The following is a 27,364-nucleotide window of genomic DNA, read 5'->3' as shown; positions in this document are numbered from 1 at the left end:
TTTAAAAGTTTCCCAATCCTCCGGCTTCTCACTCATCTTTGCTTTGTTATACTTCTTCTCTTTTACTTTTAACAGTGTCCTTTACTTCCCTTGTCAGCCACGGCCTCCCCTTACTCCCCTTAGGATCTTTCTTCCTCTTTGGAATGAACTGATCCTGTACCTACTGCATTATTCCCAGAAATGATAGAGCGGAGGAAGGGGAAAACAGAAATAAATCTAAGATAGTGAGCAGTAAAGATGACAGGAAAGACAGGCAGGTGATGGGGCAAATTTGTAGCCATTGGGATGAGTTGCAGTGCAATAAAGTTGCAGTGAAATCAAAGCGAAGACTACCAAATACTGGTCTTAAGGTGTTATACTTAAATGCACGCAGCATAAGGAATAAGGTGGATGATCTTGTCGTACAGCTACAGATCGGCAGGTATGATATTGTGGCCATCACTGAGACCTGGCTAAAGGATGCATGTCTCTGGGAGCTGAACGTCCAAGGATACACGGTGTATCAGAAGGATAGGAAGGTAGGCAGAGGGGGAGGCATGGCTTTATTGGTAAGAAATGATATTAAATCATTAGAAAGAGGTGATATAGGATCGGAAGGTGCAGAATCTTTATGGGTTGAGCTAAGAAAGCACAGGGGTAAAAGGACCCTGATGGCAGTTATTTATAAGCCTCCAAACAGCTGCAGTGATGTGGACTACAAATTACAACAAGAAATAGAAAAGGTTTGTCAGAAGGGCAGTGTTATGATAATTGTGGGGGATTTTAACATGCAAGTGGATTGGGAAAATCAGGTCAGCCCTGGATCTCAAGAGAGAGAATTTGTAGGATGTCTGCGACATGGCTTTTTAGAACAGCTTGTTGTTGAGCCCACTAGGGGATCGGTTGTACTGGATTGGGTATTGTGTAATGAACCTGAGGCGAATAGAGAGATCGAGGTGAAGGAACCCTTAGGAGGCAGTGATCATAACATGATTGAGTTCACTGTGAAATTTGAAAAAGAGAAGCCGAAATCTGATGTGTCAGTATTTCAGTGGAGTAAAGGAAATTACAGTGGCATGAGAGAGGAACTGGCCAAAGTTGACTGGAAAGGGACACTGGCAGGAAGGACGGCAGAGCAGCAGTGGCTGGAGCTTATGCGAGAAGTGAGGAAAGTGCAAGACAGATATATTCCAAAAAAGAAGAAATTTTTGAATGGAAAAAGGATGCAACCATGGTTGACAAGAGAAGTCAAAGCCGAAGTTAAAACAAAGGAGAGGGCATACAAGGAAGCAAAAATTAGTGGGAAGACAGAGGACTGGGAAGTTTTTAAAAGCTTACAAAAGGAAACTAAGAAGGTCATAAAGAGGGAAAGGATTAACTATGAAAGGAAGCTAGCAAATAATATCAAAGAGGATACTAAAAGCTTTTTCAAGTATATAAAGAGTAAAAGACAGGTGAGAGTAGATATAGGACCGATAGAAAATGATGCTGGAGAAATTGTAATGGGAGATAAGGAGATGGCGGAGGAACTGAATGAGTATTTTGCATCAGTCTTCACTGAGGAAGAAATCAGCAGTATACCAGACACTCAAGGGTAGCAGGGAAGAGAAGTGTGCGCAGTCACAATTACGACCGAGATAGTAATCAGGAAGCTGAATAGCATAAAGGTAGATAAATCTCCCGGACCAGATGGAATGCACCCTTGTGTTCTGAAGGAAGTAGCTGTGGAGACGGCGGAGGCATTAGCGATCTTTCTGAAGTCAATAGATTCTGGCATGGTTCCAGAGGACTGGAAGATTGCAAATCTCACTCCGCTAATTAAGAAGGGAGCAAGGAAGCAGAAAGGAAATTATAGACCTGTTAGCTTCACATCGGTGGTTGGGAAGTTGTTGGAGTCGATTGTCAAGGATGAGGTTATACAGTACCTACAGGCATATGACAAGATAGGCAGAACTCAGCATGGATTTCCTTAAAGGAAAATCCTGCCTGACAAACCTATTACAATTTTTTGAGGAAATTACAAGTAGGCTAGACCAGGGAGATGCAGTGAGTGTTGTATATTTGGATTTTCAGGCGGCCTTTGACAAGGTGCCACACATGAGGCTACTTAACAAGATAAGAGCCCATGGAATTACGGGAAAGTTACACACGTGGATAGAGCGTTGGGTGATTGGCAGGAAACAGAGAGTGGGAATAAAGGGATACTATTCTGGTTGGCTGCCGGTTACCAGTGGTGTTCCACAGGGGTCCGTGTTGGGGCCGCTTCTTTTTACATTATACATCAACGATTTGGATTATGGAATAAATGGCTTTGTGGCTAAGTTTGTTGACGAAGGTAGGTGGAGGGGCCAGTAGTGCTGAGGAAACAGAGTCTGCAGAGAGACTTGGATAGATTGGAAGAATGGGCAAAGTGGCAAATGAAATACAATGATGAAAAGTGTATGGTTATGCACTTTGGCAGAAAAAAATAAACGGGCAGACTATTATTTAAATGGGGAAAGAATTCAAAGTTCTGAGATGCAACGGGACTTGGGAGTCCTCGTACAGGATACCCTCAAGGTTAACCTCCAGGTTGAGTCAGTGGTGAAGAAGGCGAATGCAATGTTGGCATTCATTTCTAGAGGAATAGAGTATAGGAGCAGGGATGTGATGTTGAGGCTCTATAAGGCGCTGGTGAGACCTCACTTGAAGCACTGTGGGCAGTTTTGGTCTCCTTATTTAAGAAAGGATGTGCTGACGTTGGAGAGGGTACAGAGAAGATTCACTAGAATGATTCCGGGAATGAGAGAGTTAACATATGAGGAACGTTTGTCTGCTCTTGGGCTGTATTCCTTGGAGTTTAGAAGAATGAGGGGAGACCTCATAGAAACATTTCGAATGTTGAAAGGCATGGACAGAGTGGATGTGGCAAAGTTATTTCCCATGATGGGGGAGTCTAGTACGAGGGGGCATGACTTCAGGATTGAAGGGCGCCCATTCAGAACAGAAATGCGAAGAAATTTTTTAGCCAGAGGGTGGTGAATCTATGGAATTTATTGCCATGGGCGGCAGTGGAGGCCAAGTCAATGGGTGTATTTAAGGCAGAGATTGATAGGTATCTGAGTAGCCAGGGCATCAAAGGTTATGGTGAGAAGGCGGGGGAGTGGGACTAAATAGGAGAAAATGGATCAGCTCATGATAAAATGGCGGAGCAGACTCGATGGGCCGAATGGCCTACTTCTGCTCCTTTGTCTTATGGTCTTAAATACCTGCCACTGTTGTTCCACTGTCATCCCTGCTAGGGTATTGTTCCATTGAACTTTGGCCAGTTCCTCCCTCATAGCTCCATAGTTCCCTTTGTGCAAATGTAATACTGACACTTCTGATTTTCCCTTCCCCCTCTCAATTTGTAGATTAAAACTTATCATATTATGGTTACTACCTCCTAATGGCTCTTTTACCTTGAGGTCCCTGATCAAATCCGGATCATTGCACAACATTAAATCTAGAATTTGCTTCTCTCTGGTAGGCTCCAGTACAAGCTGTTCTAAGAATCCATCTCGGAGGCACTCCACAAACTCCCTTTCTTGGGGTCCAGTACCAACCTGATTCCTCCAGTCTACCTGCATGTTGAAATTCCCCATAACAACTGTAGCATTACCTTTGCAACAGGCCAATTTTAACTCTTGATTCAACTCACACCCTACATCCAGATTACTGTTTCGGGGCCTGTAGATAACTCCCGTTAGGGTCTTTCTACCCTTAGAATTTCTCAGTTCCATCCATACTGACTCTACGTCTCCTGATTCTATGTCCCCCCTCACAAGGGACTGAATATCATTCCTCACCAACAGACCCACCCCACCCCCTCTGCCCATCAGCCTGTCCTTTCAATAGGACGTATACCCTTGAATATTCATTTCCCAGGCCCTGTCCACTTGAAGCCATGTCTCTGTTATTCCCACATCATACTTACCAATTTCCAACTGTGCCTCAAGCTCATCTACTTTATTTCTCATACTTCGTGCATTCATATATACTTTTAATTCATTACTCCCCTCACCTTTCATATCAATTCCTATTTCACTTGGCCATACTGTACGATCCCTTCTTGAGCTTTCTGCTCTGTTGATTCTGTTGTCCTTCTTAACTTTTCTTATTCTCACTTTCCCTATAACTCCATCCTTATATTTCCAGTTCGTCCCCTCCCCCCCCCCCCCCCCCACTACTTAGTTTAAACACACCCGTGTTGCAGTGGCAAACCTGCCTGCCAGAATGCTGGTCCCCCGCCTATTAAGGTGCAACCCGTCCCTTTTCTACAATTCATCCTTACCCCAAAACATACCCCAGTGGTCCAAGAATATAAATCCTTGCTTCCTGCACCAGTTCCTCAGCCACACATTCAGATCCACTATCTCCCTTTAGAAGAATGCAGAGGGATCTTATTGAAACCTATCGAATATCAAATGGCCTGGACAGAATGGATGAGGGAAGATGTTTACTAAAGTGGGGGAGTCCAGTACCAGAGCGCCCAGCCTCAGATTAGAGGGAGGTCCATTTAGAACACAGAAGAGAAGGAACTTCTTTAGCCAGAGGGTGGTGAATCTGTGGAATTCATTGCCACAGGCCACTGTGAAGGCTAAGTCACTGAGTATATTTCAAGCAGAGGTTGACAGATTCTTGGTTAGTCAGTGTATCAAAGGTTATGTGGAAAAGACAGGAAAATGAGACTGATAGGGACAATATATCAACCAGGGTGGAATGGTGGAGCCAACTCGATGGGCCAAGTGGCCAATTATGTCTTATGGCTTATAACAGCGAGAGTGCTGTCTTGAGCTTAGTGGTATATTGGCTTTTGTATTTCCTGCCCAGTGGGAGAAAAGAGAGAAGATAGAGAGTGGGCAGGGTCTTTGATGATGCTAGCTGCTTTACTAAGGCAGAGAGAAGAAGAGTCCATGGAGGGGAGGCTGGTTTCCATGATCTGCTGAGCTGTGTCCACAACTCTCTGCAGTTTTTTTTACAGTCACAGCAATGCCTGAGTTGTCATATCAGGCTTCAATACATTCAGATAGAATACATTCTATGACATATCAATTTCTTTAGCATCTTGAGAATGTAGGGGTACTGGTGAGCTTACTTGGCCATGGCATTAACATGGTTGGAGCAGTACCAGTAGAGGTTATTGGTGATTTTCACTCCTAGGAAATGGAAGCTCTCAATCTCGGCATCATTGATATAAACAGGGGGATGTACATCTCCCTCCACCTCCCTTTCCTGAAATCAATGATCAACTCTTTTTGCTGACATTAAGGTAAAGGTTGTTGTCATGACACTATGTTACAAAACTCTCCATCTCCTTTCCATATGGCAGATCATTGTTGTCCGAGATGCAGCCCACTATAGTTGTATCATCTGAAAACTTACAGAAGAGATAGAGCAGAATCTTACCATACATTGTGGGTATAGAGAAAAGGGTAAGGGGCTAAGGAAGCAACCTTGTGGAGCAACAGTTTTATGAATAGTCATGAGTGTTACTGCCTATCCCTATTGATTGCAGTCTTATAGTTAGAAAGCTGAGGACCTATATGCAGTGGGAGCTGGTGAATTCCAGGTTTCGTTGTTTGGTGATGAGTTTGTTCAGAATTATCATATTGTAGGTAGAGCTTTAATCGATAGGCAATAGTCTAATGTAGGGGTCTTTACTGTGCAGATGCTCCAGAAATGAGTGTAGGGCCAGGCAGGCTGCATCCAGTGAGGACCTGTTTCAGTGCTAGTCAAGGTTGGCTAGGCATTTAAAGTTGAGGCATGCTGTACCCAACTCCTTAAAGCAATTCGTGATGGTAGATGTCAGAGCCACCGGGCAGTAGTCAGTAAGGCACGTTACCTTGTTTATCTTAGATACAGCGATGAGAATGGACTTTTTAAAGCAGGTGGTAATAACCACATCCAAGCAAGTGCTTTTGGCAACAAATGCAATATACAAAGTTGAAAGTGAAAGTAAATCACTGCTTCAAATGAAATGTACAGTTGCAACTATGGTTGATGTTGCACATAACCATGAGGAGATGTGGAAATTCATGGGAAAAAAGTATCTGCGAATGGTCCCTTCAGAAAGCTAAAGGAGTTGGGTAATGTATCTATTATTCCATCGTGTTGAAAATATCAAAACTTAAGGAAAATGTGTAAATTGGTAGGATGGAAGATAAGAACAGAAGAAAATCTATTCTTAAACTGGTTGGAAAGAGTGGGGTAGAGTTGGTCTAGAAATTAAACTGGCAAAGTTGAGAACTTTGACAACTCTGGAGGAGGGGATGCCACAACTGAGGCGAAAGGAAGATATACAAGACGCACTGGTGGAAGATGGCATCATCAGTACAGCTGAATTAAGAAACGAAGAAAATTATAATCTTCGTTTGTGGGCAGTGACGTACAGTGATCCCTCAATCTCTTAACTATTAACTCTGAAATAATTAGTATTTGTTATAAATTTGTATATTAATTTACATTACTGATATCTGGTGTAAATTTATGACCAGCATTCACAATGGACAACTATTTGAATACATACTACACAAGTGTTTGCAGTTGTTACACAAGTTTTTAAACCTTAAGTGATAAATTGCACAATGGGATATTAGCAGAAATGCGGCAATGTTAACCAGCATACATTAAATAATGTCTAAGTACTGAGCGATGAGAATGTAAGTACTAAGTACTGAAGATGTAAATTTCAGATGAATGCACAAAAATTTCCAATGAATTCAATTATCTGCTCATTAGATTTTAATAAAATTGGTTTATAATTTTAGATAAAAATATTGCAAGCAATGATACTATATCTAAGCAGATTTACTGCAATCAATAATTGAAATATCTTTCAACCTCAGAAGTTAGTTGCTTCCACATATGGACCAAGGATGTACTTCCACATAATACAGAAAGAAAATTGCATATTTGGCACTTGTGGTATCCAAATAAAAAAAAAATTCAGTGAAGTGGAGAGCTCTAATATACACTCAGTGGTCACTCTATTAGGTACACCTATACATCTGCTTATTAATTCAAATATCTTAATCACCCAATCACGTGGCAGCAACTCAATGCATAAAAGCAAATAGTCAAAATATTCAGTTGTTGTTCAGACCAAACATCAGAATGGGGAAGAAATGTGATCTAAGTAACTTTGACTGTGGAATGATTGCTGGTGCCAGACAGGGTGGCTTGAGCATCTCAGAAACTGCTGATCTCCTGGGAGTTTCACGTAACAGTCTCTAGAGTTTACAGAGAATGGTGCAAAAAATAGAAACCATCCAGTGAACAGCAGTTCTGTGGGCAAAAATACCTTGTTAATGAAAGCGGTCTGAAGAGAATGGCCAGGCTAACTCAAGCTAATCTCAATTAACCACGCGTTACAACAGTGGTATGCAGAAGAGCATCTTTGAACACATAAAAGATTGAACCTTGAAGTGAATGGGCTACAGTAGCTGAAGATAAGACCGCAAGACACAGGAGAAGAATTAGGCCATTTGGCCCTTCCAGTCTACTCCGCCAATCATGGCCGATTCTTTTCCCCTCCTCGGCCTTCTCCCCGTAACCTGTGATGCCGTATCCAATAAAGAACCTATCGAGCTCTGCCTTCAATACAGCCAACGACCTGGCCTCCACAACTGCCCATTGTAATAAATTCCAGAAATTTACCACCCTCAGGCTAAACAAATTTCTCCACATGAACAAACAGAAATATACTCAGCAATCATTTTATTAGGTACCTCCTGTGCCTAATAAAATGGCCATTAAGTGTATACCTTAACAATAAATGACCACAGCACACTTAAGTACTTGGCAAACCAAAAAGGTATATTTTACCAAACAAGTTGTGCTTTAAGCAAAACAGGTGCAGCCCCATTTAATAATCAGTACAAAGCCCTCTAGATGCCATAATTAAACAGACAGATGTTTTAACTAAAGTCAAAGTCAGAATAAATTTGCTATAGAACATGACCACAAAGCAAACATTACCAATTACTACATCCTATTAACAGAAGGAACTAACTAAAAAATCCCCTTCTGCCCCAACAGACTTTGTGAACGTTGACCAAATGACTGAGTTCTTCAATTTCCTGTAGCAGAAAAAGCAATGAGAAATTATGGCAGATTAACATTTGTCACAATAAAAATAACTGTGTTGTCTGACTTGAACTACGAAACATCTGTGTACTTATTCATTCTTTAAGTTAAACTTTTTACCAGATTGCACATTATCTGTGATTACTTATTAGCAGTCACAGATGAAAAGCATTTGACAGCAAAAAACTCAGAACACTGGAAATAAAATAAAAGTTTAGCATAATATTACACTCGAGAATTTGCAAGTAGGAGAGAAAAGAATCACAACTTCAAGTTCTTTACTTCTTGAAAATAAAAAAAAGTCAAAAGGAACAATGGCCTTTTAACCATAAGATATAGGAGCAGAAGTAGGCCATAAGGACCATCAAGTCTGCTCCACCATTCAATCATGGGCTAATCCAATTCTTCTAGTCATCACCACTCCCCTGCCTTCTCCCCAAACCCTTTGATGCCCTGGCTAATCAAGAATCTATCTATCTCTGTCTTAAATGGCTCTCTATTTCCTCCACAATGACTTGGCCTCCACAGCCGCTCATGGCAACAAATTCCATAGATTTACCGCCCTCTGACTAAAGTAATTTCTTCACATTTCAGCTCTAAATGGGCGTCCTTCAATCCTGAAATCGAGCCCTCTTGTCCTGAACTCCCCTACCATGGGAAATAACTTTGCTATATCTAATCTGTTCAAGCCTGTTAACATTTGGAATGTTTCTATGAAATTCTCCCCCCCCCCATTCTCCTGAACTCCAGGGAATACAGCCCAAAAGCTGCCAGACATTCCTCATATGGTAACCCATAGCCTTTCTAAAATAAGGATCCCAAAACCACACACAATACTCCAAGTGTGGTCTCGAGTGCCTTATAGAGCCTTAACATCACATCCCTGCTCTTATATTCTATACCTCTAGAAATGAATGCCAACACTGCAATTGCCTTGTGCACCACTGACTCAACCTGGAGGTTAACCTTTAGGGTATCCTGAACAAGGACTCCCAAGTCCCTTTGCACCTCTGCATTTTGAATTCTCTCCCGATCAAAATAATAGTCTGCCATTTATTTCTTCCAGCAAAGTGCATGACTATACACTTTCCAACATTATATTTCATTTGCCACTTCTTTGCCCATTCACCTAAACTATCCAAGTCTCTCTGCAGGCTCTCTGTTTTCTCAATACTTCTCACTCCTCCACCTATCTTTGCATCATCGGCAAATTTAACCACAAATCCATTAATCCCATAGTCCAAATCATTGACATACATCATAAAGAGCAGCAGTCCCAACACCGACCCAGTGGAACTCCACTGGCACCTGGCAGCCAGCCAAAATAGGATCCCTTTATTCCCACTCTCTGCTTTCTGCCAATCAGCCAATGCTCCACCCATGCTAGTAACTCCCTGTAATTCCATGGGATCTTATCTTGCTAAGCAGCGTCATGTGTGGCATCTTGTCAAAGGCTTTCTAAAAATTCAAGTACACTACATCTACTACATCTCCTTTGTCTATCCTGCTTGTAATTTCCTCAAAAAATTGCAGTAGGTTAGTCAAGCAGGATTTTCCTTTCAAGAAACCATGCTGCCTTTGGCCTATCTTGTCATAGGCATCCAGGTATTCTGTAATCTTGTCCCTAACAATTGATTCCAACAACTTCCCAACCACTGATGTCAGGCTAACAGGTCTATAGTTTCCTTTCTGCTGCCTCCCACCCTTCTTAAATAGCAGAGTAACATATGCAATTTTCCAGTTATCTGGTACAATGCCAGAATCTATTGATTCTTTAAAGATCATCGTTAATGCCTCCGCAATCTCTCCAGCTATGTCCTTCAAAACCCGAGGGTGCTTTCCATCAGGTCCAGAAGATTTATCCACCCTCAGACTATTAAGCTTCCTGAGCACCTTCTCAGTCGTAATTTTCACTACACATACTTCACTTCCCTGACACTCTTGAATGTCCAGTATACTGCAGATATCTTCCCCTATGATGCAAAATACACATTCAGTTCCTCTGCCATCTCTGCATCTCACATTACAATATCTCCAAGGTCATTTTCTATTGGTCCTATATCTACCCTCAACTCTCTTCTACCCTTTATATACTTAAAAAGCTTTTAGGTTCTTCTTTGATATTAATCACCAGCTTCCTTTCATAATTCATCTTTTCCTTCCAAATGACCTTCTTAGTTTCCTTTTGCAAGTTTTTATAAGCTTCTCAATCCTCTATCTGTCCATTGGCTTTGGCTTCCTTGTATGCCCTCTCTTTTGTTTTTACTTTGGCTCTGACTTCACTTGTCAGCCACGGTAGTGTCCTTCTTCCATTCGAAAATTTCCTCTTATTTGGAACATAGCTTGCACTTCCCTCATTTTTTTGCAGAAACTCCAGCTGTCCTTCCTGCTAGTGTCTCTTTCCAGTCAACCTTGGTCAGTTCCCCTCTCACGCCACTGCAATTTCCTTTATTCCACTGAAATACTGAGCCCATCTTATAAAATTCCAGCGCTACAGAAGCTCCAAAGACCTTGTCCCTGGGAGAGGAAGGGTCTTCGATGGGCTACACCTTGACAGATTGAAAGACTGGCCCAGGACAGAGGACTCTGGCGAGCAGCTGTCGGCGACCTATGTCCATGTTTAGCACAGACATCATTGGTCAAAGAGTATGTAACTGTAGTGCATTCAACAATGTTTTATCATATCTCATCTGCCACCTACTCAGGGTAAAGGTTGCATTTTTGGGAGGACAAGGCAAAGAAGTGGAAGCAAGTTGCTGTATCCATTTTTGTAAATAGCAACAATGAGCGTGAATGTTCACAGTAGTGGATTGAGCACCACTCAAAACTGATGCTTTGTTCTGGATGGAGTTGGATTTGCACTCAGGCAAATGATGAGTTTTTAAATCTCAATTCTGGTGTCTTAATGATGGAAAAGCTTTGGAGGGGAAGTAGTAGGTTACTGCTTGTTACCAATAATGGTATAAATTTATTCATATTTATTAATAACAAATTTATTTATCATAGCTGGGTGGCAGTGTGAAATGTGAGGAGGATGTTATGAGAATGCAGGGTGACCTGGACAGGTTGGATGAGTGGGCAGATGCATGGCAGATGCAGTTTAATGTGGATAAATGTGAGGTTATCCACTTTGGTGGCAAGAACAGGAAGGCAGATTACTATCTGAACCATGTCAAGTTAGGAAAAGGGGAAGTACAATGAGATCTAGGTGCTCTTGTTGATCAGTCACTGAAAGTAAGCATACAGGTACAGCAGGCAGTGAAGAAAGCTAATGGCATGTTGGCCTTCATAACAAGGGGAGTTGAGTATAGGAGCAAAAATGTCCTTCTGCAGTTGTACAGGGCCCTGGTGAGACCACACCTGGAGTATTCTGTACAGTTTTGGTCTCCAAATTTGAGGAAGGACATTCTAGCTATTGAGGGAGTGCAGCATAGGTTCACGAGGTTAATTCCCGGGATGGCAGGACAGTCATATGTTGAAAGATTGGAGCAATTGGGGTTGTATACACTGGAATTTAGAAGGATGAGAGGGGATCTGATTGAAACATAAGATTATTAGGGGATTGGACACGATAGAGGCAGGAAACATGTTCCCGATGTTGGGGCATTCCAGAACCAGAGGCCACAGTTTAAGAATAAAGGGTAGACAATTTAGAACGGAGTTGAGGAAAAACTTTTTCACACAGAGGGTTGTGGTTCTGTGGAATGCTCTGCCTCAGAAGGCAGTGGAGGCCAATTCTCTGGATTCTTTCAAGAAAGAGTTAGATAGAGCTCTTAAAGATTGCGGAGTGAAGGGATATGGGGAGAAGGCAGGAAAAGGATACTGATTGTGGATGATCAGCCATGATCACAGTGAATGGTGGTGCTGGCTCGAAGGGCTGAATGGCCTACTCCTGCACCTATTGTCTATTGTCAAGCTCCTCACCTGCTTTTGCTTTCTGAGTTTCTACATTATGTACTTGAGTTTCTAGTCAATAGTAACCCCCTAGATATTAAATCTACATAAAGCTGGATATAACAAATTAGCAGAAAACATGTGGAGGATAAATTTATGGAGTGTATGAAAGATTTTTTTTTAAGATATTGATAAAAAAAAAGACAAGCTATTTTAAATCTTTTAAGTATAATGAAACAAATGGTTACTGTTCCCCATAATGTCCTTAATACAGATCATTAATCACAATGTTAACTCTAAATATAAAGATTGAAAGTAATTGATTTTGATCTGAAACCAGTTATAGAACAAAAATGCAAATGTATGAGACATCAGTTGACAATGGTATATTAAGCAACTGAATTTAACTGACAGTTAAGCAATAATGGCTAACTGCTAAAGAATTTACACAAAATTTAGAAGTTATATATGCATTGCCAACCTCAAAATACCATATATCCCAAGAACAGTTCACACAGGCTGGAAAGTAGCAACTGTCATCTTAGTATTTAAGAAAGGAGGAAGAAAGAAAACAGCTTGATCCAAGTAGCAGAATCCATGCTGGAAAATGCAGCAAATGTTTAAGCAGACTGCTTCCTGAGATGGCAGGTGTCACATGAATAAAGATAAAATAGTCTTGGCCTGTCTGCACTCGGATTTAGAAAAAGTGACCTCATTAAAATGTACAATATCAATAAAAATTTGGATATTAAAGGAATTAAGGCTTATGGAGTTACAGCAGGAAAGCAACACTGAGATGGAAGATCACAAAGAGATGGATGACCTACTATTACTTCTATTTCTTGTTCTTAAGTTAATGGTGAGATGACTGAGAATCCTACACATCTGCAATGGTTATTTCTGTGCTACAAATTTACTTGATATTGCAATTCTAATCTTTGCCCAGGTCTCTCCTTTTTTAAACATGTGAGAAAGACTACTTCAATATACAGAGGATTCCAGTTAATAAGGCCATCGATTAATCAGGGGAGCCAATTATTGGGGACAACACTTGAAGAACAAAAAACAAATCGTGAAAATTGCCAGGATTCCCTTCATTTATTTGGGATACTATGCCGCTTAATTGGGGCAGGAAACTGTTGCCGATGTGCACTTGTGTGGCTGTTAGACACTACACCGTGCTTAGAGCAAATAGTTTTTAAATAGCGTTGGTTGTGTACGCTTGTGTTATGTTATCCATCTGGGCAGACCGACACGGATTCAAAAAACAGTGATTTTTAATTATTTTGTTTTTTTATTTGGACTTGAAAATTTTTCAGACCCTTTGCAAGATGCCATGAATAGATCTGACACTAGCCAAAAAAAATTACGCTGGGTGTCTGCGCTGATTTTGTTCATTTACGTCAAAAGAGCATTGTAGCGTCCATTAGACGAATTCCTCTGTTGATACCTATTAGGAACTAATACATAGTTTTATACTACTGTAATGGTATTGGTAATGTTCCAGTTTGTTCTGTATTTCATTTAAATACCCTGTTACTCAGTTAATGTAACTTTAACTACTTCCATGAAATTTTTAGGCAAACTGTGATTCAATTAACTGGAATTAACTGGAATCCTAGAATAGAACTTTCTGCAAATGTTCTCATTATTATACACTAATTCACAAATGTCCCTAATTGAAGGCAGTCTTACTTCTTCACTTCTATTCTGCTAAATCTATTGTGTCGTCTCCATTTTAATTCTTGCAATGCAATTCCTTACTTGTACTCCAAGTACAAATGCAACGTAATCATTCAATGTGTCCTCCTTTTCTTTAGGAACATGCTTAAATTACTTTAATACCTCAAACTCTATTATGATACAGTTCATTCCTTTTCTTTAAATGGAATAATCAAAAATAGTTTTTTCTCAACATAATCAAGGCATTAGCAATAGAAAAATGTAAAATCAGGCTACATTTCATACTTGAGATTGTCATTGAGAGTGTAGTGACCACCTCTATCACAGTTTGGTTTCCCGCCACCTCGTCCCCTCCAAGTCTAGGTTGCAGTGAGCGGTCCACTCAGCAGAGATCATTGGCTGTCAGCTACAGACATTAAAACGACTTGTTCCTTCGCACAGTGAAGAGCCAAAAAAAAAAATACTACTGACTCCACCCACCCTACCAGTTACCTATTCACCAAACTGCCATCAGGGAGACACTACAAGTCCATTGCCACCAAGACTACACATCATCTCTGAAGCTTCTTTCCTGTAGCTATCCTGCTTCTCAAAAATATTCACTCAGGTGTAATACGCCGAATGTCTCGCACAACATCCATGAAATGATCTTCTCTGCTTTCTTTATTCTGCATAATTATTGAGTCTGTTCTAATGTTCACATTTAAGTTTGATTATTGTCATTGGTCATGTGACTGTTCTGCTAATTGCTCGTGGCTGTTTGCACTATTGTCTTGTAAATTGTTAGTTGCTATTGTGTTGTCTTGTTATGATATTGTCCTGTGTTTTATGCTTGGCACTGAACCACAATCAATTTATGTTTCACATACTGGCAACAAAGTGACTGATTCTGATTGAATGAGGCACTTTATTCTATCAGTTCAAAAGGAAGTCCTTTGCCAAAATATAACAATATGCAACAATATCCACAATACGATCAATTATACATATATATATATATTTTTTTTTAAACAGGCAATCCCATCTTGTTGAATACTTTGTCATTCCTGCCAAAAAAAACATTTAGTTTGCATAAGTTCAAGATGACTGATACAACAATATTAATAAAAAAGTCAACAATTGTTTTATAATTCTAATGATTATCTTAGTTACAATGTGGGCAAATTATAAAAACATAACCAGCATATTTATTATTAAATGCATTAATTCAAAAACCATCATCATGGACAGTTTATTCTATTAAACCCACTCCAAAAATTTGAAATCTCAGGCTGATCCAAACAATTATATTATTCTTGAACAACATTTAAACTCATCACCTGCAACTTTAAAAAGTTACCGTTTCCTCAAAAATAAACAGGTCTTAAATTGTTAGCTCTGTAAATAAGATGCAGTACTCCTGTTGTCTTTAAGTAGTGGATTTCCTACTTAAAATTCATTTGAAATGTTATACCAATAAAGGGGCATACAAAAAAAAATTCCAAAATCAGAAAAATAATTCAAAAAGAGCTCAAATATTATGATGTTATGGCAACTAGGAAAACAGAAGATAAAGTCCACAATGTATTGGTGTGCCAGTGCAAGATAGTTGAATGCTACAGTGGGCAACAGCAATAAAGGTTTACCACAGAAGGTCAAAAAAAATATATAAACAATTTACGCATGTCTATTTAAAATATATACAAAATAACATCATTAATTCAGCAAAAACTTATTTTAAACACATGCCAAATACTTTCAAACCGTTAGTCATTAACTAGAATTGTGCTTGATTTCACAAAAAAATAAACATTTGCAAGACTGTAAAGATCACATAATAAACATAATTTCCATTGTACAGTACACAAATTTTCTGCAGTTACCATTTTCCAAGGCACTAATTGGGCATAATCTACTAAAGAAAACATGTTCCACTAAGCACAAAAATGTATCATGTGATCTTGATTGTTACCACCCCCCCCCCACCATTGTGTTCAAAACACAACGGTGTAATGACACCAGAACTGGAAAAAATTAATAAACCTGCATTCTGAACTAACACTGCCTTTTCCAAGGCAATGGACTAACTTTTGATCACCCAATATATCAGCAGTGAAAGATAAACATTGGGAATTCCCAGCAAAACCAGGTTGTGTTTTCTTATTAGCAGTTGGGGGTGGTGGATTCCAAGTATCATTCAGCAATTAGCTTCGCAAAAACTTTGCATCTCTAATTTTGCCACACAGTTTCCAATTCATCTCTACTTTATTAATAGAGGTTTCATATCAAACAGGATGTATCTGGAGATATGTTAGAGGATGAGAAGAATGTTTATCACCGCAAACCTTTTGCAAACCCTTAAATGCCATCATCAGGAACTGATTCATTTAACATTTGAGTTTTAATTTAATATTAAGTATTATGTAACACAATTTGGCAAAGACAAATAATAGCAGAGTGCATGAAGTTCCACAGTGAGTACCTCCTGTAGCTTTTCTTTGTTACCATGCAGGTGATTTTATGCTGCCTCAATCAAAAAGTTCAAGTACTACCAAAAGTTTTCCCCTCGCTGCTCTGGTAGGATTTTATACAAGACAAGGCAGTGGCAAATTCAGCTTTCACTCCTAAAATATTATAAAGCAGACACTTTCCAATTGAATCAATGTCACACAACATTCCCCCACTTCCATAAAATAAAACAGCAAACCAGCTCCTGAAGCCTTTGCAACTCCTTTCAGCCTTTTAGCATGTCTCTTATTTGCTGATTAGTTTGAATTTAAAGAACAGAGATAAGAAAGAAATAAAATTTTGGTTCCTGCTGGCCAAACAAATGTAACATTTTCCATTACAGATGGCTTTGAAAATATAACTGCGTATAACCCATGGTTCATTGGTATATAACGTAGGCAACATAAAAATGTTCAAAGATAGAAAGCAATTTCATTGCCCTTAATGTTACCATTGTTCATTAATTCAGGTTTTGCTAAGCTACTGAGCCAGCTTATACATTAAAAATAAATCAATTACAGACTATATTTGAAAGTTACAAAATTAAAATTTTACTTCTTACACGTTCCAGTATTTCCCTTTGCATTGCAATTACCTGGTTTCAGAATCCGAATCAAATTCATCAAGTGGTAACTGAATGTGGGTTACGTTGCTTCACTGATTAAAACGTTACTGGATGTAGGTGTTTTAATATCTTCATTATGGAAGTGTCTGTGAACATACAGCCATTAAATAATTGAGACAAACCTTTTCAACTGAAATACGCACGATCATATAATCACAGAAATTTACAAAACTAAACGAGGTTACATAGCCATTCATTTTAATGCTGTCAATTATAAGCTACTTATACTAATCTTACATTTTGACTCATAGTCCTGAATGCTTTAACACATCAACTGCTTATCCATGAAAAGAATGTAATAAAGGTTACTGCCACAACCAACCTTTCACAAAATGAGCTCCAAACTTCAAGTACTCTTCTGGTGGCTATTCCCCCTTCAAATTCCCCTGTAATCTTTCTAACTTTAACCCCTCCCTTAAATTTACGCACCATAGTTAAGGACTTCTTGAAGAGAGGCCTATATTTAGACCTCCTAAATAAAATATTACACATCTTGATAGTATTTCCACTCAGCCTCCATTCCACTAGAAACATCCACACCTTGTTCATCCATGTAAGTGGAATTTTCTCCTGTGTAGATTCTCAAATGTAGCATTCTTATAATGGATCAGCACCATGATTGAAAATCCATCCTTGACAAATTTTATACCATTCTAATTCATCCTGTAAGGCCTTTGACAAGGTGCCACACATGAGGCTACTTAACAAGATAAGAGCCCATGGAATTACGGGGAAGTTACATTCGTGGATAGAGTGTTGGCTGATTGGCAGGAAACAGAGAGTGGGAATAAAGGGATACTATTCTGGTTGGCTGCAGGTTACCAGTGGTGTTCCACAGGGGTCCGTGTTGGGGCCGCTTCTTTTTACATTATACATCAACGATTTGGATTATGGAATAGATGGCTTTGTGGCTAAGTTTGCTGACAAAGGTAGGTGGAGGGGCCGGTAGTGCCGAGGAAACAGAGTCTGCAAAGAGACTTGGATAGATTGGAAGAATGGGCAAAGTGGCAAATGAAATACAATGATGAAAAGTGTATGGTTATGCACTTTGGCAGAAAAAATAAACGGGCAGACTATTATTTAAATGGGGAAAGAATTCAAAGTTCTGAGATGCTACGGGACTTGGGAGTCCTCGTACAGGATACCCTCAAGGTTAACCTCCAGGTTGAGTCGGTGGTGAAGGCGGCGAATGCAAGGTTGGCATTCATTTCTAGAGGAATAGAGTATAGGAGCAGGGATGCGATGTTGAGGCTCTATAAGGCGCTGGTGAGACCTCACTTGGAGTACTGGGGGCAGTTTCGGTCTCCTTATTTAAGAAAGGATGTGCTGACGTTGGAGAGGGTACAGAGAAGATTCACTAGAATGATTCCAGGAATGAGAGGGTTAACATATGAGGAACATTTGTCCGCTCTTGGACTGTATTCCTTGGAGTTTAGAAGAATGAGGGGAGACCTCAGAAACATTTCGAATGTTATAAGGCATGGACAGAGTGGATGTGGCAAAGTTGTTTCCCATGATGGGGGAGTCTAGTACGAGAGGGCATGACTTAAGGATTGAAGGGTGCCCATTCAGAACAGAAATGCGAAGAAATTTTTTTAGTCAGAGGGTGGTGAATCTATGGAATTTGTTGCCACGGGCAGCAGTGGAGGCCAAGTCATTGGGTGTATTTAAGGCAGAGATTGATAGGTATCTGAGTAGCCAGGGCATCAAAGGTTATGGTGAGAAGGCGGGGGAGTTGGACTAAATAGGAGGAAATGGATCAGCTCATGATAAAATGGTGGAGCAGACTCGATGGGCCGAATGGCCTACTTCTGCTCCTTTGTCTTATGGTATTTTTTGGCCAAAGCAAAAATCCTATAAAACTCTTATCCACCAGTTATGTCTTCAAGGATCAGTGCATATGCTCTGTAAGGTTCCAATGATCTTCCCCACATTTCAGCATCTTCTCATATACAGGTTTCCCCCGCTATCCAAAAGTAGAGCGTTCCTATGAAACGGTTCGTAAGCCGAAATGGCATAAAGCAAAGAAGCAATTACCATTAAGTTATATGAGAAAAATTTTTTGAGCGTTCCCAGACCCAAAAAGTAACCTACCAAGTCATACCAAATAACATATAAAACCTAAAATAACCTAACATATAGTAAAAGCAGGAATGATATGATAAATACACAGCCTATATAAATAACGTATATACAATGTAGTTTCACTTATCAGAGGTCGGGAAGATTTAGCCAAAACCGATTTGTAGAGAGAAAAAAAAATTGGCACATACACGCATGCGCACACACCTGCCCGCGCAAAGCTTCACTGTCATGGTAGTCTTTCTTGAGGTAAACACAAGTTTAAAGCGGGCACCTTTTTTCGTAGAAGCGAAAATCCTCCTTGGATTTCTTTCAGTTAGCGAAAACAGGTACTAATGTAGGTCTTCCGTAAAGCGAAGTGGCATGAAGCGAACTTTCGTAAAGTGGGGGACACCTGTAGTAGCATTTGCTCAGCTTGTTTTCCATCCCCAGATATATTACCTCATTTTTTTTTATACTCCTTGCCAGTCCTACTCCCCAGTTTTCTTCTTCATTATCAGTTACATACTAACTTTTGTACCATACGCAAGCCTTTAATAATGTCTGAACCCTATAGCATAAATATTTCCAAAAACTAAAGACTAATGTTGAACAATGCATTATATTTCATGCCACCGAATTACTTTGAACTCCTATATCTTAACTCCTCGCATCCCACAGATTTTTCACTTTTCCATTGTCTACTAAATGAGAAACAGGGGCAAGAGCCACAGGTCAGTGTCCAGGTTGGAGTGCTCCACGGTTGAAGACCAGTAATCCCCAAACATCGAGTTCAGGTTGGCAGGCTTAACATAAGACGACCAGTGATGCCCAGGACCAAAGTCGGTGGGGCCCAGACGAGGGCCGGTGAAACTCCCGTCAGCAAGTCCTGAGGTCAGAGGTCCATATGATCATCAAGTACTAGGATTGATATCCAGAGGTCAGTGAAGTCGAAACCTTGAAGCTTAGAAGTCGAAGACCAAAGCTGGCAAGTCTGAAGGTCAAGCCCAAAGGTCGAAGACTCAGGTCGGCTTGCCGGAGGTTGGAAGCCGGAAGCCCAATGTCTACAGGTCTGGGCCAGGGACTGGAGGTACAGAGGCAGTCTTTCCTGGGGTTGGAGGCCTGTCTATGTGGATGGGTAGGTGGGAGGGAAGGGGCATGTTTTGATATTGGTGCTGCTGCTGCTTCTGCTTGCGTAGTTCTGCTGGCCATTGTGGGCATGTTGTCAGTGCCAGAATGTGGCAACACTTACGGACAAATTACACATTTCACTGTATGGGTGGACGTACAATGGGATTAATAAATCTGAAATCTTGATTTTTTTTTATGGCAGATTCTCATTTTATTTGAAAAGGTAACTATTTTAATTGCACAATTCCTTCCAAAAGTTGATACTCAGTGATGGCTGTCAAATTAAATGCAATTGTGGGATGAGAGGAATGCTCGAATAAAACGCAGTACAACTTCAAATAGACATCAACTGTATTTCACACATGGCTAATTTTTCTTGATATCAGCACAGCCTTCCTCCATCAGCATATCTGCATGCAAGGCAGCACTGATTAACAAAACTAAACAACATTCTCTGTAACATAACGGTTTCAAACACTAAGTAAATTATATAACATTTAACACCGTAGTTAATTTATTCATATTACTCAGCTGAAGAATGGAGTTGTCTAGTGAAGTTTTGAAAAGGAATCAAGTGCTGGCAAGTAAATCAGTCCAGTGGCTGGTCTATGAAGTAAGGATTCTGTGTAGCATTCCCTGCTTACCTTGGCAATGGTAGGCTTACTCCAACTCATGTGACCAGTTAAATTAATGCAAGAAAATATTGTGAAATCTCTGAAACATGATAATAGATAAGCCTAGAAATCAAAAGGAGTTTCTCTCTCTTGGGTGAACGCTTTTCAGAGAAGCGCATTTACATTCTTGACTTCTAGTGAAGCCTTTATTAAAAGATAGAAAGCAGTATCTTTGTTAAGCCCCTTCAAAAAGCACAAAAAGTGAATCACAATTCAATTTTGAATTGAGAACACTTAGCTCAATTTGTAAAAATCAAAAACATTATCCAATTCTGGAAAATACAGATTAAAAAAATTACAGCACAAGTCCAAAACTATTTTTACATAGCTGGTTGAGATATGGTTCAAATCAATAGTCCATCTCTGCCCTCCTGGAGGTAGACATCATCTTGCATTTTTGTGCTGCATCTGCCACTTGTCATTCCAGGCATGCTCAAATGCTTTCTGCAACTTGCTGCAGCTTGGTGTGTACTTAGTGGCTGGTGATTCGAATAAAATAATGTGCACTCATTACCATAATCCCCAATTTGCAACATCCTTATAACTGTACTTTGCACCTTTTGAACTGCATCACTCTCTTTCCTATACTACTGATTACTGGAACCACAGTTTAGCAAGTGTTGTAGACTGTTCCAGAAAAACCTTCATAAACTCCCCTGTTCTATGCCTCAGTTATAAAATGAAAGCATCCTGCTTCCTTTTTTAATAACCTCACCAACCCATACCGCTAACTTGAAGGATCTTAGAACATGAACTCAAGATCCCAATAATCATCCTCATCTCTCAATACCTTTATATCTACTATCTAGCCTCTGGCACCTGTACAAGTACATCCAGGATAACACAACACAAGCAGCAACTACACCAACATGACAACTCCAAAGCACAAAGCAGAAAACAAATATTCAAAGTAATAATAATAAACAAAGTTGTCACAGAAGCAAACAAGAAAGATGCTGTTACCTACAAGTACCTATTGAAATAATTCACTGTAACATCTTCATCCCTTCCCTTTCAATCTTCCACACAGCTATCACTTGCAAGTTTCAGGGACCCGAAGTAATAGATCTGGAGAAAAGTTATATTAACAGTCACCAACTTCCAAGTTCACACAAAAAAATAAATACTCCACCCTGGGGGAAATGGCATTAACAAGGAGTCAAAATCTCTATGTATTCAAATGACAACTGCTGATAAACTCTTTAAATTGTCTTATGGCATTCCTATCATTCTTAAACTGTGGTATTGCTCACTAGTCACTGAGACATTTTTCAAGAGGTGGTGCATTCTGAGAAGTGCTGTCTAGTAATTATGCTATCTTGGGCCCGAGAACTATTAAAAAATTGAGCTTACTGTAATTTAATTCACTTTTAAACAATACTAATTGTTTTGAATAGACCAATGAACTTTATAAGTTGTAATAAACATTACTCAATCACTCTACAGTCCATATCATATACCCAACTCATCAAATAACAGTTTTTAATCCCCTAATCACAAGAAGAATATCATCCAGAGGGATAAAATACACAAGTTTCTGTTTCCTAAAGTTAATTATTAGGAGCTATTGATAAGGAGTATAATTTTTCTTTTTGAAGATATTGTGGAGATTTTCCAAGCTGGTACATACCATGGACTTGGTAAATGAGAGTCAATGTGCAAAAGGGAGTTGTGCCCGTGTTGCTAGTCAGCAAGGAGGTGTAATTAACGCACACAACACACATCAAAGTTGCTGGCGAACGCAGCAGGCCAGGCAGCATCTCTAGGAAGAGGTACAGTCGACGTTTCAGGCCGAGACCCTTCGTCAGGACTAACTGAAGGAAAAGTGAAGGTGTAATTAAGGCGTACACCTGATGCCTTGCAAGCATCACCCTCTTGAAACAATCATGCAATCTGCACATGGTTTCTCCAGTGTAGATGCTACATAGTGAATATTTCTATCAATTTCTGTTTTCGTGTCCTTTTTCAAAGTTTGCCAACATACCTTCACACTTAAAATGTAGAAGTAGATATGATATTTGACTATAGAAATAGTTTTTTTTAAAAAAAAGAGCTTGGAACAAGTTTAATTGTCAGGTATCATCTCCAAGAACTCCTGGAAATCCCTAGTCCATACTACTCAAATTGGATCAACAGTGTTCAGCATGGCACTGGAGGCTTAATTTAATGCAAAGGAACACCTGAAAGCCAAGCATGGAAATGAAAGGGGCTGTCTCAGAAGAAACCTTATCTAAGCATATCTTGATCTTGGACATCACTAACAAATCACCTCTCAAATAGATTCTCCAATCTCACCAATTACCAAAACGCTTTCATCCCTCGAACCTTTCTAGTGAATCTTCTCTACACCTTCTCCAAGACCTTTGCAGTCTTCCGAAAAGATATTCCAGTTGCGGTCTAACAAATATTTTACACAAGGTTAACATCACCTCCCAAATTTAGTAGTTTGCAAATCCCCAAATCTCAATTCTTTATTAATCACTTTTTCAAGTCTTGGAACATTCCACTACTCCTGTACACACACAATGTACCACATAATCCACTGACACTCCTTAATTTGTCAAATATATTTTGCACTTTGCCATATTAACTTGCATCCATTACTTATGTTCCCTTTACAGCCTCATAATTAAGCACACTCCCAACTTTTATCAACTACAAGTTCTGCGCTTGTTCTCTAAATAATCCATTCCACATAATCAAAACATATATAAATGATATGTATATAAATAATAAAATCCTGTGGCACTATTAGAGAAACAACACTATCTGCCATCGTTCAAAATGAAAACATTTTTAACCATGACCCACTGCTCTCCACTTTAAGCCAACAGATTATCCAAGCCTGGGTGGGAAGATTTGAAGAACCAGCTGTTGCCTATGCAGCAGGTTTCCCCTCTCCAGGTCACTGATGTAGTCCAAGGGAAGGGCAAGCACCAACACAGCTTGGCACCAGTGTCGTCACAAGAGGATGCCAGAGTGAAGTTGTAAACAACAAACTGCCTTAGGGACCACAGCTCAGGATTTCTTCCTCAGGGTTTACTCCCGAAGCTTTTCCCATGGGTGGGTACGGCCGCAAGGCAGCGGAGGTTTAAAATCAGAGCTTTAGGTGGGCCGCCGTCCAAAGCTGATGAGCCCCACCTGCCGAACCACATTCACGACTGTAACATGTTAGGAAATACAAAGAATTTGAAGGTATTGGTAATCATCTTTAATGTTACAAAGAGAATGAAGATTGCGAGGATGCAATTGTCAAAATCATTGTACGAAGCTGTCCATTATCTTGCACTAGGTGTCCAAGCTGACTTTGTTCATTTGCAGTCAATCAAAAGAACATAACAGCAAATACTGGATGAATTCTTCTAGCAATAACTATTACATAGAACCATAGAAACCCTAGCACAATGCAGGCCCTTCAGCCCACAATGCTGTGCCGAACATGTACTTACTTTAGAAATTACATAGGGTTACCCACAGCTCTCTATTTTTCTAAACTCCATGTACCTATCCAGGAGTCTCTTAAAAGACCCTATCGTATCCGCCTCCACCACTGTTGCCGGCAGCCCATTCCATGTACTCATAACTCTCTGCATAAAAAACTTACCCCTGATATCTCCTCTGTACCTACTTCCAAGCACCTTAAAACTGTGCCCTCGCGTGTTAGCCATTTCAGCCCTGGGAAAAAGCCTCTGGTTATCCACATGATCAATGCCTCTCTTCACCTTATACACCTCTATCAGGTCACCTTTCATCCTCTGCCACTCCAAGGAGACAAGGCAGAGTTCACTGAACCTATTCTCATAAGGCATGCTCCCTAATCCAGGCAACGTCCTTGTAAATCTCCTCTGCACCTTATCTATAGTTTCCACATCCTTCCTGTAGTGAGGTGACCAGAAATGAGCACAGTACTCCAAGTGGGGTCTGACCAGGGTCCTACAGAGCTGTAACATTACCTCTCAACTCTTAAATTCAATTCCATGGTCGATGAAGGCCAATGCACCGTATGCGTTCTTAACCACAGAGTCAACCTGATCCCAAGATCCCTCTGATCCTCCACACAACCAAGAGTCTTACCATTAATACTATATTCTACCATTATATTTGGCCTACCAAAATGAACCACCTCACACCTATCTGGGTTGAACTCCATCTGCCACTTCTCAGCCCAATTTTGCATCCTATCGATGTCCCACTGTAACCTCTGACAGCCCTCTACACCATCTACAACACCCCCAACCTTTATGTCTTCAGCAAATTTACTAACCCATCCCTCCACTTCCTCATCCAGGTCATTTATAAATATTACAAAGAGAAGGGGTCCCAGAACAGATCCCTGAGGCACACCACTGGTCACCGACCTCCATGCAGAATATGACCCATCTACAACCACTCTTTGCCTTCTGTGGGCAAGCCAATTCTGAATCCACAAAGCAATGTCCCCTTGGATCCCATGCCTCCGTACTTTCTCAATAAGCCTTGCATGGGGCACCTCATCATATGCCTCAACAAATCCAAGGCACTAAACTACTGGGCACCACTCAGACAGGCCAACTCATCCTCAACCCTCAGGACTGTATACTGGTCGGGGACAGTGCGCCAGTTCAGGGTCCTATAGTCCACGCACTTTTCATTTTTCTTCCTAGCCACTATTATGGGGGACGCATTGGGGCTCCAGGGATCAGTAAAAGCCAACACCGGAGCCTGTGTCAGTGCCCTTTTCAGAGATTGGAAGTCTCCTCACATTGAGCATCCCACCTCAATCCAAAGGGCTCTGACAGGTTCAAGTATCCTCCTGCTCTCGGTCCCCCTTCCTTTTCTTCCCCACAGGTGGATAGCCACACAACAGCTGGTTCAATGGGTGACTCATTTTAGCGTATCCTTTCACAAATCGCCGGTTATATCCACAGAACCCCAAAAACGAGCGCAGGGCGCTCACCTTCTGGGGTCTCGGCCAGCTGGTCACTGCGTCTATCTTAGCCAGATCAGTAGCCACTCCATCTCACGAAATTATGTGTCCAACATAGCTAACCAACGGCTTACAGAACTGGCATTTATCCAGGGAAAGTTTCATCTAGCTCCTCCTCCTGTGTCTCCTCACTTTCTTCCTCCGAGAGGGTGTGGAGGCCCCACGGCCCCGGCTCCCCCGGACGTGGACTGTCGCTGGTAGTTCCAACGTCATGACTTCAGCACTCGTACGAACCCACACCCAGCTGGATTCCGCTTCTTTACTGAAAATTCAATCCTGGACGTCGGCCCCCACAAATGTAACGCTCAGCTATATCGGCTCGTATTTATCTAGGGGAAACCCCATCCGCTGCCCAACCGTGTCTCCCGGTTACGTAGGGTGCTGTGCAATGCCACCTGATTCGGCCTCAAACATCAATCATCAGCCAGCACACAATGTACATTTTACAGATTACACTTGATAAATCTTACTAGGACTACGAGATTAATAAAGAAACAATATAAAAAGAAAAGAAAAAGGTGCCAGACTTATCAAAGTTCAATTGCTTCGTGCACACAGTTGGAGCCCAAATACCAGGGACCTTCTTTCTTCACCCTGCAATCCATTCCGACCCCCTCGACTCGCAGCTCAGGACCACCCACAGTGATCGACCAGAGCGCTCCCAGCACGTCTGTCTTACTCCCGGTCTCTCCTCCAAAAGCCCGCCAAAAACACCGTTTCCCAGCCATATGAGACAGAATATCACCCCAAAAAAAATAACATGGACACCCACTGGTTCATTTGTTCCCTTATCAAAAATATAACCCAAACAAGCTGCAGCGAGAGAACCTTCTCAGCATTTAACATAACAAAGAAGCCATTTTGATTAACATACGCAGTAACATAAAAGAAGAAATCCTTTACATCCATATACACTACATCTATTGCTCTACCTTCATCAATCACATCCTCAAAAAATTCAATCAGGTTCGGAAGGCATGACCTGCCTTTGACAAAGCCATACTGACCATTCCTAATCATATCATACCTCTCCAAATGTTCATAAATCCTGCCTCTCAGGATCCTTTCCATCAACTTACCAACCACTGAAGTAAGACTCACTGGTCTATAATTCCCTGTGCTATCTCCACTCCCTTTCTTGAATAATAGAACAACACCTGCAAACCTCCAATCCTCTGGAACCTCTCCCGTCCCCATTGATGATGCAACGATCATTGCCAGAGTCTCAGCAATCTCCTCCCTTGCCTCCCACAGTAGTCTGGGATACATCTCATCCTGTCCTGGAGTCTTATCCAACTTGATGCTTTCCAAAAGCTCCAGCACATCCTCTTTCTTAAATTCTATATGCTCAAGCTTTTCAATCTGCTGCAAGTCATCCCTACAATCGCCAAGATCCTTTCCCGTAGTCAATACTGAAGCAAAGTATTCATTAAGTACCTCTGCTATCTCCTCCAGTTCCATACACACTTTTCCACTGTCACACTTGATTGGTCCTATTCTCTCATGTCTTATCCTCGTGCTCTTCACATACTTGCAGAATGCCTTGGGAGTTTTCTTTAATCCTGCTCGCCAAGGTCCTTTCATGGCCCCTTCTGGCTCTCTTAATTTCATCCTTAAGCTCCTTTCTGCTAGCCTTATAATCTTCTACATCTCTATCATTACTCTATTATTTGAATCTTTCGTAAGCTTTTTTTTCTTCTTGACTAGATTTTCAACAGCCTTTGTACACCACGACTCCTGTACCCACCCCCCATCCTT

At 40.7% G+C, this 27,364-nt stretch overlaps 1 protein-coding gene across 5 annotated transcripts in view; it reads right to left on the bottom strand.

Annotated features, from left to right (window-relative positions):
* LOC134347951 (POU domain, class 2, transcription factor 1-like) overlaps nucleotides 1-27,364 on the bottom strand; it is a 179,877-nt gene that overhangs the window by 141,755 nt on the left and 10,758 nt on the right. For 2 of the 5 annotated variants that reach the window (XM_063050621.1, XM_063050622.1), the window contains exon 2: nucleotides 16,745-16,860. The exons of the other annotated variants lie outside the window; for them this stretch is intronic. In XM_063050621.1, the coding sequence (XP_062906691.1) occupies nucleotides 16,745-16,772 (28 nt within the window). In that variant the 5' untranslated portion in view covers nucleotides 16,773-16,860. The remainder of the gene's footprint in view (nucleotides 1-16,744; nucleotides 16,861-27,364) is intronic. 5 annotated transcript variants of the gene reach the window in all.

The sequence above is a fragment of the Mobula hypostoma genome, chromosome 6 (genome assembly GCF_963921235.1).
Source record: "Mobula hypostoma chromosome 6, sMobHyp1.1, whole genome shotgun sequence".
Lineage (NCBI taxonomy): Eukaryota > Metazoa > Chordata > Chondrichthyes > Myliobatiformes > Myliobatidae > Mobula > Mobula hypostoma.
The sequence above is the reverse complement of the archived record's forward strand: the minus strand, read 5'-3'. Positions and strand labels throughout refer to the sequence as shown.